The sequence below is a fragment of the Loxodonta africana genome, chromosome 1 (assembly GCF_030014295.1).
Source record: "Loxodonta africana isolate mLoxAfr1 chromosome 1, mLoxAfr1.hap2, whole genome shotgun sequence".
Taxonomy (NCBI): Eukaryota; Metazoa; Chordata; class Mammalia; order Proboscidea; family Elephantidae; genus Loxodonta; species Loxodonta africana.
The window spans coordinates 240,807,864-240,826,659 of record NC_087342.1 but is presented as its reverse complement, the minus strand read 5'-3'; the positions used below and the strand labels follow the sequence as shown (position 1 = coordinate 240,826,659).

The window sequence follows — 18,796 nt, the reverse complement described above, 5'->3', positions numbered from 1 at the left end:
TATAAATTGGCCTCTGAGCACTGCTTTTGCTGTGTCCCATAGGTTTTGATAGGAAGTATTTTCATTCTCGTTGCATTCTATGAATTTCCTTATTCCCTCCTTAATGTCTTCTATTACCCAGTCTTTTTTCAGGAGGGTATTGTTCAGTTTCCAAGTATTTGATTTCTTTTCCCTAATTTTTCTGTTATTGATTTCCACTTTTATGGCCTTGTGGTCTGAGAAGATACTTTGTAATATTTCGATGTTTTGGATTCTGCAGAGGTTTGTTTTATGACCTAATATGTGGTCTATTCTAGAGAATGTTCCATGTGCGCTGGAAAAAAAAGTATACTTTGCAGCAGTTGGGTGGAGAGTTCTGTATAAGTCAATGAGGTCAAGTTGGTAGATTGCTGTAATTAGGTCTTCCGTGTCTCTATTGAGCTTCTTACTGGACGTCCTGTCCTTCTCCGAAAGTGGTGTGTTGAAGTCTCCTACTATAATTGTGGAGGTGTCTATCTCACTTTTCATTTCTGTTAAAATTTGATTTATGTATCTTGCAGCCCTGTCATTGGGTACATAAATATTTAATATGGTTATATCTTCCTGGTCAATTGTCCCTTTTATCATTATGTAGTGTCCTTCTTTATTCTTTGTGGTGGATTTAACTTTAAAGTCTATTTTGTCAGAAATCAATATTGCTACTCCTTTTTTGCTTATTGTTTGCTTGATATATTTTTTTCCATCCTTTGAGTTTTAGTTTGTGTCTCTAAGTCTAAGGTGTGTCTCTTGTAGGCAGCATATAGATGGATCGTGTTTCTTTATCCAGTCTGAGACTCTCTGTCTCTTTATTGGTGCATTTTGTCCATTTACATTTAGTGTAATTATAGATAAGTATGTGTTCGGTGCTGTCATTTTGATGCCTTCGTGTGTGTTGCTGACAATTTCATTTTTCCACTTACTTTTTTGTGCTGAGACGTTTTTCTTTGTAAATTGTGTGTTCCTCATTTTCATAGTAGTTGAATTTATGTTTGCTGAGTCGTTACGTTTTTCTTGGTTTTTATTTTGAGTTATGGAGTTGTTATACCTCTTTGTGGTTACCTTAATATTTACCCCTACTTTTCTAAGTAAAAACCTAACTTGTATTGTCCTATATCACCTTGTATCCCTGTCCATATGGCAGTTCTATGCCACCTGTATTTAGTCCCTCTTTTTGATTATTGTGATCTTTTACATATTGACTTCAATGATTCCCTGTTTTGAGCATTTTTTTTTTTTAATTAATCTTAATTTGTTTTTGTGATTTCCCTATTTGAGTTGATATCAGGATGTTCTGTTCTGTGACCTTGTGTTGTGCTGGTACCTGATATTATTGGTTTTCTGACCAAACAATTTCCTTTAGTATTTCTTGTAGCTTTGGTTTGGTTTTTGCAAATTCTCTAAGCTTGTGTTTATCTGTAAATATCTTAATTTAGCCTTCATATTTCAGAGAGAGTTTTCCTGGATATATGATCCTTGGCTGGCAGTTTTTCTCCTTCAGTGATCTGTATATGTCATCCCATTGCCTTCTTGCCTGCATGGTTTCTGCTGAGTAGTCTGAACTTATTCTTTTTGATTCTCCCTTGAAGGAGACCTTTCTTTTCTCCCTGGCCACTTTTAAAATTTTCTCTTTATCTTTGGTTTTGGCAAGTTTGATGATAATATGTCTTGGTGTTTTTCTTTTTGGATCAATCTTAAATGGGGTTCGATGAGCATCTTGGATAGATATCCTTTCGTCTTTCATGATGTCAGGGAAGTTTTCTGTCAGCAGATGTTCAACTATTCTCTCTGTGTTTTCTGTCCTCCCTCCCTGTTCTGGGACTCCAATCACATGCAAGTTACCCTTCTTGATAGAGTCCCACATGATTGTTAGGGTTTCTTCATTTTTTTTAATTCTTTTATCTGATTTTTTTCCAGCTATGTTGGTGTTAATTCCCTGGTCCTTCAGATTTCCCAGTCTGCATTCTAATTGCTCGAGTCTGCTCCTCTGACTTCCTATTGCGTTGTCTAATTCTATAATTTTATTGTTAATCTTTTGGATTTCTGAATGCTGTCTCTCTATGGATTCTTGCAACTTATTAATTTTTCCACTATGTTCTTGAATAATCTTTTTGAGTTCTTCAACTGTTTTATCAGTGTGTTCCTTGGCTTTTTCTGCAGTTTGCCTTATTTCATTTCTGAGGTCATCCCTGATGTCTTGAAGCATTCTGTAAATTAGTTTTTTATATTCTGTATCTGATAATTCCAGGATTGTATCTTCATTAGGGAAAGATTTTGATTCTTTTGTTTGAGGGGTTGTAGAAGCTGTCATGGTCTGCTTGTTTATGTGGTTTGATATCGACTGCTGTCTCCAAGCCATCACTAGGATATTGTAGTGATTTATTGTATATTTGCTCACTGAGTCTTATCTTGTTTTGTTTTCTTTCAATATACGTGGATGGGCTACTAGATTGTGCTGTCTTGATTGTTGTAGCCCTTGACTTACTTATGACCTATTACCAGCTGGTTTGGGCTGTTACCAGATATATATGCCTGAGTCCATTCACTATTCTTGAGTAGAATCTGTTTTTGGGTCATCAAGTGTGTGATGCACCCTAACACCTATCCACCTTGAGAAGTCGTGGTGATAGTTGTGTGCACCAGATTCTATTAGCAGCTGGGGTTCACACTCCAGGGGGGGCAGGATGCTGACAGGCTTCCCCCAAGTGTCAGTGAGGTAGGTGTGTCTCTATTCCTATAGCACCTTGGTGGGAGGGCACTGCAGCTGTACCTTAGGCCCCCAATGCAAGTTCCTCTACAGATTGGTAGGTGTCACCCTCCTTAGACCCCTAAGGCAGGAGGCTAGGTGGTCTGGGGGGAGCTTCAGCCCTCAGTTCCCTGTTGTGGGTCAGTGAGGGCTCTGTTGAATACGCAGAGATATCAGACCTGGGAAACTTGTTTTTCCAGTGAATCCGATAAAAAAAAATGCAGTCATAGCCCTATCAGAAATGCCTTTGTCTTATAATAGCCACCTTGTTCCCTGTAGGGATGAAAGCCCGAGATATGGATCACATATGCTTGGCTGGAGATGGTTCTGTGTTTTTAGTCCAATTAGGGATGGATTTTTGGTCCCTGGGTTTTTTGTGGTTGCTTCTCTCAGGCCGGAAGAATGGGTTAGGAAAAGACCAAAAAAAAAAAAAAAAAAAAAGGGAAAAGAAAAGCCGCAGAGCAGTTCTCCCTCTGGCTCAGGAAATTCCAGTGTTAATGAAGCCACCTGGGAAGGAGGGGAGGGTTCAGAAAAACAGGAGAGAGTAGCACCCCGGAATATAGACAAAGTTACTTATCTTGCTTGGGATGACTGTTTTATCTGAGAGTCTCGAGGGGCATGTCGCCTATGTGTGCTGGCTGTGTGGAGATTGCCCCCGAGGGTCAGGCCCGCAGAAGCCGCAGTCACTTCCTCCGCTGCCAGTCCAAAGCCCAGCATCAAGGTTCCCCGGCTGGGACGCTGCACTCCCGGCTCCAAAACCAGTCGCTGCCTCCCGGGGACTTCTTCTCCCGCCAGCCGTGTCGCCACGCTGCCCACGTGGACTGGCTGGGTCGCCTCCTGAGGTCAGTTCAGGAGGGTAGGGCTGTGCCCTGTATTTGCGCTGTGACAGGATGCTGTGCTCAGTTCCCCTGCACCCAGTCCAAAGCCCAGCGCCAAGGCTCCCCGCCTGGGACACTGCACTCCTCGCTCCAAAACCAGTCGCTGCCTCCTGGGGACTTCTCCTCCCACCAGCCGTGCCGCCTGTGTGGACCAGCTGGGCCCCCTCCCGGGATCAGTTCGGGGGGTAAGGCTGTGCCCTGTGTTTGCACCTTCACAGGATGTCCTGCTCAGCTCCCCTGCACCTAGTCCAAAGCCCCGCGTCAAGGTTCCCCGGCTGGGACGCTGCACTCCTGGCTCCAAAACCAGTCGCTGCCTCCCGGCGACTTCTCCTCCCGCCAGCCATGTCGCAGCGCCGCCCGCGCTGACCGGCTGGGCCCCCTCCCGAGGTCAGTTCAGGGGGGTAGGGCTGCGCCCCTTGTTTGCGCCGTCACAGGATGTTGTGTTCAGCTCCCCTGTGCCCAGTCCTAAGCCTGGCGCCAAGGTTACCTGACTGGGACGCTGGCTCCAGGCTCTGAAAACAGTCTCTGCTTCCCCATAGTTGTTCGTTCTCCATCTATGTCACTCAGGTCAGCTCTTTAAATCTGTGTTTGTTGTTCAGGGTTCATAGATTGTCATGTATGTCATTGATTCACTTGTTTTTCCAAGTCTTTGTTGCAAGAGGGATCCAAGGTAGCATCTACCTAGTCAGCCATCTTGGCCCCCGCCACCATGGTATTTTTCAGTCACCTCATATGCATGTGAAAGCTGGACAATGAATAAGGAAGAAGAAGAAGAATTGATGCCTTTGAATTATGATGTTGGCGAAGAATACTAAATATGCCAGGACTGCCAGAAGAAGAAACAAATCTGTCTCAGAAGAAGTACAACCAGAATGTTCCTTAGAAGCAAGGATGGCGAGACATATGTCTCACATACTTTGGACATGTTATCAGGAGGGACCAGTCACTAGAGAGGGACATCATGCTTGGTAAAGTAGAGGGTTAGCGCAAAAGAGGAAGACATTCAACAAGGTGAATTGACACAGTGGCTGCAACAATGGGCTCCGATATAGCAACGATTGCAAGGGTGGTGCAGGACTGGGCAGTGTTTCCTTCTGTTGTACATAGGGTTGCTATGAGTTGGAATGGACTCAACAGTACCTAACAACAATGCCAATTGCCAGATTAATTTCAGTATTTTACGTACAGAATCCAAACTTTGAATGTTATAAGGATTCTGAAGGTACATAAAACAGCGGAGTGAAAGGTTGAGTTGAGTCATTTGACTCTCCAGGCTAGTCAGAGGCTGGATTGAGGGTCCGAGGATCTGCTCTGTAGACTGACCACAAGTGAAGCCACAGGAGCAGGTTACTGTGCTGGTGAGGGGCAGGCTCATCATCACATGACCTTGGGGGACTTTCAAGTGCACTACTGAGGCCCGGCATTACTGAATTCACCTGGAATGCCTCATCCCTTGCCCCTTTACCTCCCACCACACCCAGAGAGGCACATCTTGTTGTCCTCGGCCATTGGTGAAGGAGCTGAGGTGCGAGGAACTCACAGCAGGTGCAAGTGTTGGGATCTGTACTCCGGGCTGTGGCCATTACCTTGGCCAGACTCCTTCCTTCCTTTATCACCATCCAGGCTTCCAGTTATCTCACATGGACCTTACCCACCCTGACGACATGAACCCTGAGTCCCTGTGATGGGGCACTTGCCCCCCACCTGCTCTGTAATCTACTGGGGGAGAGTATGTGGACCCTCACTCTGATCACATGGACCCCCACTCATGATGATGACATGGACCCCCACTCACCCTGACTACACGGACCCCCACTCACCCTGACTACACGGACCCCCACTCACCCTGACTACATGGACCCCCACTCACTCTGACTACATGGATCCCCACTCACACTGATGACACAGACCCCCACTCACCCTGACTACATGGACCCTCACTCACCCTGACTACATGGATCCCCACTCACACTGATGACACAGACCCCCACTCACCCTGACTACATGGATCCCCACTCACGCTGATGACACGGACCCCCACTCATCCTGACTACATGGACCCCCACTCATGCTGATGACACGGACCCCCACTCACCCTGACTACATGGACCCCCACTCACCCTGATGACACAGACCCCCACTCACCTTGACTATGCACATCCCTACTCACCATGAAGACACGGACCCCCTCACCCTGAGGACAGCTGCCAGCCAGGAGAGTGGTGGTTGGTCTTGCTCGTTGTTGAGTTCTCAGCACTGTGCACAGGGGGCCCGTAGTCAGCAGTAAATAACGGTCAGACACATAAATGAGTCCAGCATTTATATGCTTCTCCATTTTTCCCTTTAATGCTGATTTTGTTTTAGCTTTTCTTGAATAATGTCATAAATTGTTTATAACAAAGTTAAAGATTTGTTTTAAAAAAGACTTTAAATTTTATTGTCACTTGATTGCTGTCGTTGTCAGTTGCTGTCAAGGTGACTCCAGCTCATGTGACCTGCATACAGCAGAACAAAATGTCGCCCGGTCCTGTGCCATCTTCATGACTGTTGAAAGCTTGAATCCGCTGTTATGACTATTGATTAAAATTCACTTCTTTTCAAGATGTAGAACATTAAATTTTATTCTTTTCCTGTTTAATTTGCTGTAATGAGCATCATTGTTCCTAAAAAAAAAAAAAAAAGTGTAGGTTAATAGTACCAGTTACCTTCAAGGTGATCCTGACTCATGGGGACCCCATGTGTGTCAGAGTAGAACTGTGCACCATAGGGTTTTCAATGGCTTAGTTTTCAGAAACAGATTGCCAGGCTTTTCTTCCAGGGTACCCCTGGGTGGACTCAAACCTCCAGTCTTTGGTTTAGCAGCAGAGCACATTCACCATTTGTACCATGCAGGGACACCATATTATGACTGTCAGTTGCTGCCGAGTTGACTCCCATTTGTGGCCACCCCATGTGTGTCAGAGTAGGACTGCTCCATAGGACTTCCAAGGTACCTCTGGGTGGGTTCGAACTGCCAACCTTTCAGCTAGTAGTCAAGTGCTTAACGTTTTGCCCCACCCAGGGACTCCTAGGGACCAGGGTAAATGATATGATACAAAGAAGGTGGTGAGGAGCGCCCTGGCTGACAGAGCAGCTGCCTTTTCTGAGATGCTTGGTTCTGGGCCTGGTGGGGCGGGTGCTGTTAAAGGTGCCCATCTGGCCTATGCGTGCCACAGGGAGAGGTCAGAGTGCTGGGAGGGACGAACCTGGAGTCAAACCTGGGTGACCTCCTGCCAGCGACACGTGCACCTGTGAACGAGGGTCCTAAGGCCTGCCTCGCAGCGCTGTAGGAGATGCTTTGTGTGACAACCGGTGTGTTAGAAAAGGGGGCCAGGCCAGCAGAGGCTTGGATTTGGAAGCCATCAGTGTGTTGATGGCAGCTGAAGCCTTTGGTTTATATCGTGAGGCTGTTCAGGTAAGTCAAAGAAGTCACTCTAAAAATTTCTAGTCCATCAGACAGGAATTCTCTGGACTCAGCTGGGACTCCAGGGGAGCCTGAGGCCCTGTGGGCAGGCCATTCTCTTGAACCCTGGTGGCTCCTGTGGGCTTTGTCAAGCCCTGGTCATTTGAAGACTCCCAAAGGGCAGTGTGTAGGATAAAAGAAGAAAACCTTAATGCTTCTGGCAGCGCGCTCCTGCGGGAATGGAAGGTGGCCACTGTGTGTGTCAGGTGCTGCCTACAGGCCAAACGTTGTTCAAAGCTCACCTCTCACAGCAGTCTTGTGTCGTGGACAAGGAGGCTGAGATGCAGCATTGCCGATCCCACAGGCGAGAGGCAGAGCCTGACCTAACCCAATGTCTGGCTTAAAGTCTGCATTCTTATCCCCACATAAAAGAGCTGCTTTAGTCCCCATTCTCAAGACTGCAGCCCACCTTTGATAATGAGCACACATATTAAGTACAGATCTGGTCATGTCGTGTGTTTTCGACACTTCACCAGGCTGCTGGGACTTCCAGGATAGCTTGGGCCCTGACTTCCCACCGTCTGCACCCACTGTCTGAAAGGCTGTGACCCTTGCGATCAGCAGTGATCTCGGTGTACTGTCATGTCCAGGTGGCCTTCCCATCCTCTGGCAGGCAGAGTCGGCCCCACGGGATCCAGCACATGGGGTCCAGCACAAGCCTGTTACTGGTTATGGAGTAAGGCTGGAGTGGTCCACACTGAGCCTGCCTCCTGTGAGTCTCCATTCTGGAGGACAGAGACGAGCCTTTCTGGCACAGAGTTGGTGCTCAGGATTTATTTTTTAGTCAAACCCCAAAGGCCTGATGCTGGCAGCTTTCAGGTCTCTGTCTTATTTATGCCAATGGGGCAGTGGTGGCTCAGAGGTAGAATTCTCACCTTCCATGTAGGAAACCCGGGTTCGATTCCCAGCAAATGAACCTCATGAGCAGCCTCCGCCTCTCCGTGATGCGGAACAGGTTTCAGCAGAGCTTCCAGACTGAGAGGGACTGTGCAGAAAGGCCTGGTGCCCTACTTCTGAAAATCAGCCAGTGAGACCCTATGGATCACAAGGGTCTGATCCACAAGCGATCCTGGGAATGGTGCAGGACGGGGCAGCGTTTTGTAACGTTCTGCACGGGATCACCAGGAGTCGGGCAGACTTGACAGCAGCTGACAACGTTTGGATTATAATTGTGGAGTTTGCAGTCATTTGTTGTTATACACTCACGAGAGCTCCATGGTATATTGTTGATGCTAGTATCCCTTAACTCTTCCCGTGGCTTTCTAAACAGTGATCTAAGAGAAGGCGTTGAAATCTGCCCTGCCACCCAGACAAGAGTATCAATAGCATCAAGAACAACCCTCACTTCGATGTCTGCTATGGAATTTTCATGAACTACCAGTTTTATGCTAATTAGCAATGATTTTTTTCCCAGAACACTGTTCGTTCAAATCAATCATTTAATTTATAGTATTTAGCTTAAGCAAAGTCCTTGCTATGAAGTCAAGAGCCATGGTCGTATGGTTGTGGGAAGACAAGTGACCCAGAGGAAGAGTTAAAAAAAAAAAAGGTATTTGAGGGCACGGAAGCCCTTGCAGAAGGCATCTGTAGACCTGTTGTGAAGTTCCTAGTGGGATGTCACATGGCTTTATTTTCCTGTGTTCTTAAATCAAAAGAGCTTTTAAGACTGTTATTACTAAGTCAGCGTGCAGCCTCTTCCAACTTTAAAGTACTGTTTGGATACTTCCAGTAAACAGCTAGAAATAGCACCAGGAAGCCTCATTGGAGCCTGAGGTACATCCTAATGAGAAAATGCTGCAATACTAAGCTTCATGATGCCTCTCCTCAGCCATGACCCCCATGTTGTTTTTGCAAAGGGACCTGGGTAGCCTGCCTAGGATCCAGTGAACTGCAGGCCCAGACCTCTGACTCCATCACATTGACTCCTTAAGAGGAAGTCCTACTCCCATTCTCCCCTCTGTTGTCAGTCCCTGGGTCTCCTCCCCTCCTGCTGTGGACAAAGTTAAGTACCTGGGCCTCCTGCCCTCCTGCTGTGGACACGGTGCAGTCCCCGAGTCTCTTCCCATCCTGCTGTGGACACAGTGCAGTCCCTGGGTCTCCTCCCCTCCTGCTGTGGACACAGTGCAGTCCCCAGGTCTCCTCCCCTCCTGCCCTGGACATAGTGCAGTCCCCAGGCCTCCTCCCCTCCTGCTGTGGACACAGTGCAGTCCCCGGGCCTCCTCTCCTCCTGCTGTGGACATAGTACAGTCCCCAGGCCTCCTCCCCTCCTACTGTGGACACAGTGCAGTCCCCGGGCCTCCTCTGCTCCTGCTGTGGACACAGTGCAGTCTCCTGGCCTCCTCCCCTCCTGCTGTGAACACAGTGCAGTCCCCAGGCCTCCTGCCCTCCTGCTGTGGACACAGTGCAGTCCACGGGCCTCCTCTCCTCCTGCTGTGGACACAGTGCAGTCGCCAGGCCTCCTCCCCTCCTGCTGTGGACATAGTGCAGTTCCCAGGTCTCCTCTCCTCCTGCTGTGGACACAGTGCAGTCCCCAGGTCTCCTCCCCTCCTGCCCTGGACATAGTGCAGTCCCCAGGCCTCCTCCCCTCCTGCTGTGGACACAGTGCAGTCCCCGGGCCTCCTCTCCTCCTGCTGTGGACATAGTACAGTCCCCAGGCCTCCTCCCCTCCTACTGTGGACACAGTGCAGTCCCCGGGCCTCCTCTACTCCTGCTGTGGACACAGTGCAGTCTCCTGGTCTCCTCCCCTCCTGCTGTGAACACAGTGCAGTCCCCAGGCCTCCTCCCCTCCTGCTGTGGACACAGTGCAGTCCCTAGGCCTCCTTTCCTCCTGCTGTGGACATAGTGCAGTCCCTGGGCCTCCTCCCCTCCTGCTGTGGACACGGTGCAGTCCCCAAGCCTCCTCCCCTTCTGCTGTGGACACAGTGCAGTCCCCAGGCCTCCTCCCCTCCTGCTGTGGACACAGTGCAGTCCCTAGGCCTCCTTTCCTCCTGCTGTGGACATAGTGCAGTCCCTGGGCCTCCTCCCCTCCTGCTGTGGACACGGTGCAGTCCCCAAGCCTCCTCCCCTCCTGCTGTGGACACAGTACAGTTCCCGGGCCTCTCCCCTCCTGCTGTGGGTGCAGTGTGTCATGGCCCCACCATTTCCAACCAGCAGAGGTCCTCTGACTCACTTCTCAGGACATGGGCCTCAAGGATAGTCCATGTGATTGGTCCCTTTTCTAGAAAGTTATCAAACTTTTTTTTCACATAAATTGCTTGGTTAAATCTATTAATTTTATCACTTTGTTTCACTAAATTGAAAGAAACTGTCTTTGGTTCTTAGCTAAAATGAGCAAACCACCTGACAATCTGTCCCTTGGAAATGATTGATTGCCATTGTGGTTTATGCCCTGGCCGGGAGGGAGGGGGTCTGTTGGTTCGAACACAACTCCTGCCTCCAGACTAGATGTCTCAGACGCACGGAGAGTCCCGAAGAAGGTGACATTGACATTTTATCTGCCAAATCTACCAACCTTGAGAGAGATGTGTTAGAGTCCTCCACTCCAGCTGTGCTTTCAATTTCTTTTTGCATTTCTGGTGGCTTCCTTGTATCTGTTATCGCCATGCTTTTCATTTCTGGTGGCTTCCTTATATCTGTTACCGCCAAGTTCTTCATCTCTGGTGGCTTCCTTGTATCTCTTACCGCCATGCTCTTCAGTGCATAATCGTCCATAACTGTCTCTTTACTCTGTGTGGTGTAATTAACGATTTTTTTGCCTTTAATTCTTCTCCGTCTGATGCTAACATAGCCTAGGACACGGCGTGCTTGCTTCTCTGTTTATATACAATCTACTTTCTTTTTTGAGTCAGACTGTAAACTCCTAAACTCATTTGGCAATCCCAGGAGAAGTCACCTTATTGGGTGGGCAGGATCAGGCAGATGTGAACACTGAATGGCCTTATTGTACGAGATAAATGGCAGGTGGGTGCTGTTAAAGAGTGCTCAGGGAAGCCTCCCACACGTGGGTGGGGCTGCCTCTCCCCTGGGCCCTGACTGGTCTCCTTGGCACCTGTGTTGGATTCGCTCTAAGCCACTCACTCCTGAGCAGTGCCCTGGCCCACAGGCTGTCCCCTGGAGTGGGCAGTGACTGAACTGCGAGGGACGGGGGACTGCTGGAGATGGACACCCCTGTCCAGCTTTAAACAACAGGGAGTGCTTTTTGGAGGCGGTGCACAGAAAAGAAACAGGCTATTTCTTGAGCAAGCATCCTGTCTCTACAGCTCTGATAAAAACAACAATAGTACAGCCAGCCCCCAAATTACCAATGAGCCATCCTGAAGTCGAATTTGTATGTAAGTTGGAACAGTTAGGTACGGTTCCTATCTAATGTCAGCTAGTCCAATATTTGTCTACAGTATGTAGTGTACCTTTGTATGCATAAAAATGTGAAATAACGCTTGCAGATACAGTAAAACATCTTTAACATACTACAGTAATAATAACAATGATGGTGTATTGATCCATGTCAAAAAGTAGCTCCCGTTTGTTATTATGAACTGTTGTATATACCTTGAATTTGAAATAAAATGGGCTTTACCGGGGTTGGCTCGTAACTGCAGGCTGTACGTAAGTCAGACGCTCATAACCCAAAAACTTTGCTTTCAGAAATCTCTTCATCCCTTTGAAGAGACTAAGTTTTATTAAGATCTTGTTTCCCAGGTGGCTTGCTTTCCTTCTACATCCAGTCAGCATGCCCGACAGTGGTTGCTTTGGGCTGAGCCTGTCATTGGCACCTGTTCTTAGAAACACTGGGGCCGTGTCCGTGTGGTTCCAGCCCCTCCAGCCTCACAGTGTGTGCACATACAGTTTTCCTCCTCTCTCTTCCTCCCCCTTTACCTGTATGTGTCGGCTGGGCATTGACTACTGTTTGAACAGTGGGTGACAGGACACTCAGACAGCTGGGCTGGACGCGAGGGGTCACGACTGTCACAGCCCAGAGCCGATGCAATGGCTGCTGGGACACCCCATCTCCTTCCTGGGAGAGGGTTGGTGTGCGTGTGTGTAGGAAGCGCAGTTGCATCTTGCTGGGCGGAAGCAGAGCTGACCTGTTGTTGCCCGGGAGCCAGGTAATGTGGTGAGGGCTGCAGGGAAGCCAGGCCTCAGGGTGGACTGCATGGTCCGCTGTAGTTGCTGTCAGCCGCACACTCTCCCTCTGTGCTCTGCGGTGTGATGCTGGCGTCGTAGCTCTGCAGAACGTTTGTCTTGGCCCGCTGGACCCCTGGAAGCTTCTGCCAAGGCAGACACAGCACCAGCTGCACATGCCTTCTGCTGTCCTCCTCCTTCCCAACCACCCTCTGAGGTCGGAGTTCAGCCTGGGGCCACTCCTCTCTCCCTTTGTTCCTCTGTTTTCTCAGGTGCAGGCCAGGTGGCCGCTCCTGTACAAGCTGCCCGCAGGGTACCCCAGAGCTCCTTTTCTCCTTTCAGCAGGTAACTTCTGTGTATAAGCCCGGTGCTGTCCAGTGCATCCCGACGCATGGTGACCCCATGTGTGTAAGAGTAGAACTGAGTGCCATTGGGTTTTCTTGGCTGTAATCTTTATGGAACCAGATGGCCAGGCTTTTTTTTTCTGTGTTACCACTGGGTCAGTTTGAACTGCTAACCTCTGGGTTAGCAGCTGAGTGAAAACTGTTTGCACCACTCAGGGCCCCCCAGGAAGAGGCTCTTTATATTGAGCTCCGTCCACGTGGCTGGTGTGGCTGCGCTCTCCTCACTGGGTCCTGACTGTGCAGCTGGTGCTGTGACCACAGATGCAGGGCAGACGCTGAGGATGGGGGAGGCTTGGAGGTGACTGGGGTGCACCAGGCAGGGTGAAGAGGCTGGGCTGGCGGGCTGAGGCAACAGGAGACATCTTTCTGAAAACAATGCCCTACCTCTGAAGTGTGCCTTAAATGCAATGCTGAGGAAATTCACTCCCAAGGGTACGGTGAAGCCTCTCTTAATGGTTGGCCAGGAAGAGACCTTGTGTGGGTGTGGACTCCCTTCCCCTGGATGACAACAACCAGTTCACAGAGTTGTCATGATTCTCCAGCCTGCTGAGCCATCCCCTCTTTTAAGTGTGTTTGCTGTAGGAAGCTGCTTAAAATGGCTTCCATACATGGTAGCATTGGTGTGATGACTTGTGAAGGACCCCAGACCACCTTGGTCCACGAGGTCTTTGCTGATGATGGTGATGATGTGGAATCGTTGTGGTGTGCTCTTGGATGGGAGGTGCCGTATTAGGAAAAATAGTTCTGAGGTTTTTTATGGGAAAATAACTGGTTTTACTTCCTGAAAATAAACATCTGAATGGTATATGATGGAATGAGAGGAAAGGGGTATGAGGTTACAGAGGTTTACACTGTGTTTTAATAGCTGTTTTTTTTTTAACGTCTCCTGAATTTTTGTCTAGTTACACAATGTACATCAAAGTGTCTGAAGTAACCATAGCCATATGAGAGCTGCTACTCGTGGGCGGCCCGCCGGGCAAAGCCCAGCGCATGGGAAACACAGATTGTAACTGGCCCAAATGTCACATTTCCAGTAATCTCTTCTAAACCTAGTAACCAGTGCAGCCACATGACTCACACACCAATAATGCCTTTCTCTTTTTTTTTTTATGAGCGTCCTAGCTCACCAGCAGAAGCGTTCTCTTCTGAGAACTCTTCTCCAGGTCTATGAGTTATGCTGGACAAACACAAAGTGTTCAACTCTTTGTAACTGCACTGACAAGAGGACCATGTCCATCAAAAGTGATGGCCTGTTTTCTTATTTTTAAATCATTTATTTTTATAGCAGAAATACGTAACTCTTTTTTGATTTATTGATGTCTTTAAAAATCTTTGTTGTTAGTTGTCATCAGGTTGGCTCTGACTCACAGGGACCGTGTGTATAACAGAACGAAATATTGCCCTGTCCTGCGCCATCTTCATGATTGTTGGCACGTTTGAGTCCATTGCTGTGGCTATCGTGTCAGTCCATATTTTGGAGGGTTTCTTTCATTTTCGTTGCTGGTGATGGTGAGGAAGAAATAGGACCAGACAATGTGCTGTTCTGTTATACATAAGGTCACCATGAGTCAGAGTCTATACTACAGCAGTTAGCTACCTACCTGCCTCCCTATCTACCTACCTATCTATCTGTTTGTCTGTTTATCTATCTATGTTGTTGTTAGGTGCTCTCTAGTTGGTTCTGCCTCAGAGCAACCCTATGTGCAAAAGAACCAAACACTGCCTGGTCCTGCGCCATCCTCACAGTTGTTATGCTTGAGCCCACTGTTGCAGCCAGTGTGTCAATCCATTTTGTTGAAGGTCTTCCTCTTTTTCACTGACCTTCTGCTTTACCAAGTGTGATGTCCTTCTCCAGGGACTGGTCCCTCCTGATAACATGTCCAAAGTATGTGAGACACAGTCTTGCCATCCTTGCTTCTAAGGAGCATTCTGGCTATACTTCTTCCAAGACAGATTTGTTCTTTTTTTTTTTTTTTATCAGTACATGGTATATTCAATACTCTTTGCCAACACTATAATTCAAAGGCATCAATTCTTCTTCAGTCATTCCTTATTCATTGTCCAGCTTTCACATGCACATGAGGCGATTGAAAACATCATGGCTCGTGTCAGGTGCGTCTTAGTCTTCAAGGTGATACCTTTGCTTTTCAACACTTTAAAGAGATCTTTTGCAGCAAATTTGCCCAATGCAATGCGTCATTTGATTCCTTGACTGCTGCATCCATGGGTGTTGATTGTGGATCCAAGTGAAATGAAATCTTTGACAACTTAAATATTTTCTCTGTTTATCATGATGTTGCTTATTGGTCCAGTAGTGAGGATTTTTGTTTTCTTATGTTGAGGTGTAATCCATACTGAAGGCTGTGGTCTTTGATCTTCATTAGTAAGCGCTTCAAGTCCTCTTCACTTTCAGCAAGGAAGGTTGTACCATCTGCGTAACGCAGGTTGTTAATGAGTCTTCCTCCAATTCTGATGCCCCATTCTTCGTATAGTCCAGCTTCTCGGGTTTTTTGCTCAGCATACAGATTGAATGGGTATGGTGAAAGGATACAACCCTCATGCACACCTTTCTTGACTTTAAACCACTCAGTATCCCCTTGTTCTGTCTGAAGAACTGCCTCTTAATCTATGTACAGGTTCCTCATGAGCACGATTAAGTGTTCTGGAATTCCCATTCTTTGCAATGTTATCTATACTTTGTTATGATCCACACAGTCAAATGCCTTTGCATAGTCAATAAAACACAGGTAAACATCTTTCTGGTATTCTCTGCTTTCAGCCAGAATCCACCTGACATCAGCAATGATATCCCTGGTTCCACGTCCTCTTCTGAAACCGGCCTGAATTTCCCTGTCAATGTACTGCTGCAAGTGCTTTTGAAGGATCCTCAGCAAAATTTTACTTGGATTTGATATTAATGATATTGTTCAATAATTTCCACATTTGGCGAGATCACTTTTCTTTTGAGTAGGCATAAATATGAATCCCTTCCCAGTCGGTTGGCCAGGTAACTGTCTTCCAAATTTCTTGTCATAGATGAGTGAGCACTTCCAGTGCTGCATCTGTTCGTTGAAATATCTCAAATGGTATTCTGTCAATTCCTGGAGCCTTGTTTTTTGCCAATGCCTTCAGTACAGCTTGTACTTCTTCCTTCAATAACATGGGTTCCTGATCATATGCTACCTCCTGAAATGGTTGGATGTTGACCAATTCTTTTTGGTATAGTGACTCCGTGTATTCCTTCCATCTTCTTTTGATGCGTCCTGTGTCATTTAATATTTTCCATGTAGAATCCTTCAATATTGCAATTTGAGGCTTGAAATTTTTCTTCAGTTCTTTCAGCTTGAGAAATGCCAAACATGTTCTTCTCTTTTGGTTTTCTGACTCCAGGTCTTTGCACATGTCATTATAATACTTTGTCTTTCGAGCTGCCCTTTGAAATCTTCTGTTCAGCTCTTTTACTTCATCATTTATTCCTTTTGCTTTTAGAGTCCAATTCTGAAATTATTTTAAATTTGAAAAGTAAGTTTGTTTTCATTTTTTACTTTAGATTCAGATATTATTAATATAATGCTTATCCATTTCACCTTTGAACATCTTGATTTTTTTCCCTACAGGGATCACCCTTTGCAGTCCAACAACCTGAGGCTTATAATCTTTTCCTCACTGCAGCTGTGGGTGACGGGATAAAACTGTGGGACATGAGGACTCAGAGGTGAGGCCCTACCCATCCCATCAAGGCCTTTGAGGGCATGAGGTCAGAGGGAGCACCTGGGAGCTGTTTCTGTCAAACCCTCCAAAATACCTAGCTTTAAATATTTGACTCAGTTGGATCCCTTTTTCAAAACATCGTGAAGTTGTGGTGGAACTACCCACATGGGCAGTATAACAAAGAGTGATCAATGGAAGGCAAGGGCAAGGCCATTTCCAAATGTGCAAGGACTGCTGTCCCCTGTTACGTGTATGACACAGGAGAGGCAGGCTTGAGGTCAAGGTCATAGGAGGTGAAGGGAGGCCCCTAAGTGCAGACATCCCAGATGCCCACACACAACTGATCTTCTTTCTGGGGTGTCCCTGTCTATACTAGATGGGGGTTTATACTAGACACGCCTTCCCCCTCAAACCTCGTCTTCTCCTCATTTAATCCCAGCCCTTGCTTGTGCAGAGAAAAAAGCACGAGATAAACAACAAAATACTTCCTGTGGTGGTTGTTGAGCTAAATGTATCTACTGTACTTGATTTTGCCTTTGTTGTTGTTGTTAGTTGCCGTTGAGTCACTTCCGACTGACTTGTGGTGATTCCATGTGTTTTTAATCTTTTCAATAGGAATTGCTTTTCTGGGGGAAAATTTTGTGTTATTTATTTTTTTATTGTTTTAAAATATATGGAACAAAACTTTTGCCATTTTAGCCATTCTAACAGTGGCATTAATTATACTCACAATGTTGTGTAACTGTCACCACTATCCATTTCCAAATCTGTCTGTCATCTGTCATCTATCATCCATCTGTTGTCTGTCGTCATTCTATCACCCATCCATCCAAGGATTACATCACAAGGATAACACGAGCAGAGTGTTTTGCTCCCTTTCTAATCAGTAGAATGGGCATGAAAGCCCCTAGCTCACCTGCATGGACAAGACGCTGCCCTAGTCAGGGCATCTAGAGTGGGCTCTGTATTTGGCCATCCTTGTGTGCTCTTGTGGCACCTAGCCCAGTGCAGGAAAATACTTGTTGAAAGCTGTCTTAGGAATTCTCTGGTTTTCTCAGTAAGTGTAGGAAGTTCTTTTGACAAAACTGGCGTTGATGCTATGATCTTTTTTTTTAGAATACAAAAATTTTATATAGCCTTTTATAAATAGCTATTTGTAAAATTTAACAAGGCTTGATAGAATGTTCCACCTCCCAGAAGTCTTTGAATCATCGATCTAAATATTTCATGATTTTAAAAGTTTTTTCAATATTATTTTCAAAGATCTGAATAATAGTCTGTTTACCATTTAATAATCTTCATATATAAAAGCATTCTTTTGCTGTCAGCTTGTTCCTTTTTTGTGAATAAAAGAAACTAGTTTGTTTCTTTCTCCCAATTTGTGTTAAAAACTAAACAAAATATTTTTTTCCTGGTGTTTCCTCTTCCTGTACAGGTGTGAGCGCCGCTTTGAGGGACATGCAAATCGCTGTCACCCGTGTGGGGTTGCCCTCAGCGCTTGTGGGCGGCATGTGGCCTGTGGTGCAGAGGACAGATATGTAGGTACCTTAGTGGCACATGTACCATTTGGGCTCTTCAGACGCAGATCTGGGCTCCATTGCTGCTTAATGTTATTGCATGTTAGGATGAGAACCCGTTGTAAGCTTGACAATTGGGCAATATTTTCGGATTCTGACACAGTAATAACATTTTAATAACATCAGTGAGTGAGGAATGAAAGACTCATTGTTTTCTTTTTAGTGAGGCATGATACTTTAAACATTAGTCGTTCATTTGTTTATTCGTTTATTAATCATAACACAAATATTGGTTGAACGCCTACTCTGGGAAAGACGTTTTTAGGTGCCGCAGTTTCACCGAATTCAAGATAATAATGTTAATAAATAAAATACCAGATGACGTCTCTGTGACTAAGGGTGCTCCTTTTCCACGTTAGATCTTGCAGGGAAAATGTGCTTGTTCTAGTGAAATGGCTTACTCAGTTTTATAAACACACACAGGTACGTGGACATATGACACGTTATATCGACATGTATGTACATCTTATGGTAGGTCTGGAATAGACCTAACACAAATCTATTTCCTGTTAATATATTTGAAAAACTATTTTATTCGTTTCCTTGGGATGCTGTAACAAATTACCAGAAACCTGGTGGCTTAAAATTACAGAAATTTATTCTCTCACAGCTCTGGAGGCCAGAAATCCAAAGTCAAGATGTTAGCAGGGTTGGCTCTTTCTGGAGGCTCCAAGGGGGAATCTGTTCCATGCCTCTCTCTCAGCTTCGGGTGGCTGCCCAGCAACTCTTGGCGTTCTTTGGCTTGTTGACTCAACACTCTTGTTCTGGCCTCTGTCTTCACAGGGTATTCTCCCTGTGTCTCTGTGTGTCTTGTGTCTCTAATCTCCCCCTCCTTTCTCTGA

At 46.5% G+C, this 18,796-nt stretch overlaps 1 protein-coding gene across 2 annotated transcripts in view; it reads left to right on the top strand.

Annotated features, from left to right (window-relative positions):
• WDR27 (WD repeat domain 27) overlaps positions 1-18,796 on the top strand; it is a 133,739-nt gene that overhangs the window by 93,439 nt on the left and 21,504 nt on the right. The window contains exons 18-19 of one of the 2 annotated variants that reach the window (XM_064293376.1): positions 16,284-16,381; positions 17,813-17,915. In XM_064293376.1, coding sequence (XP_064149446.1) covers positions 16,284-16,381; positions 17,813-17,915 — 201 coding nt within the window. Of the gene's footprint in view, positions 1-16,283; positions 16,382-17,812; positions 18,306-18,796 lie in introns of those variants that run through there. The other variant, XM_064293382.1, reaches the window with a different exon arrangement.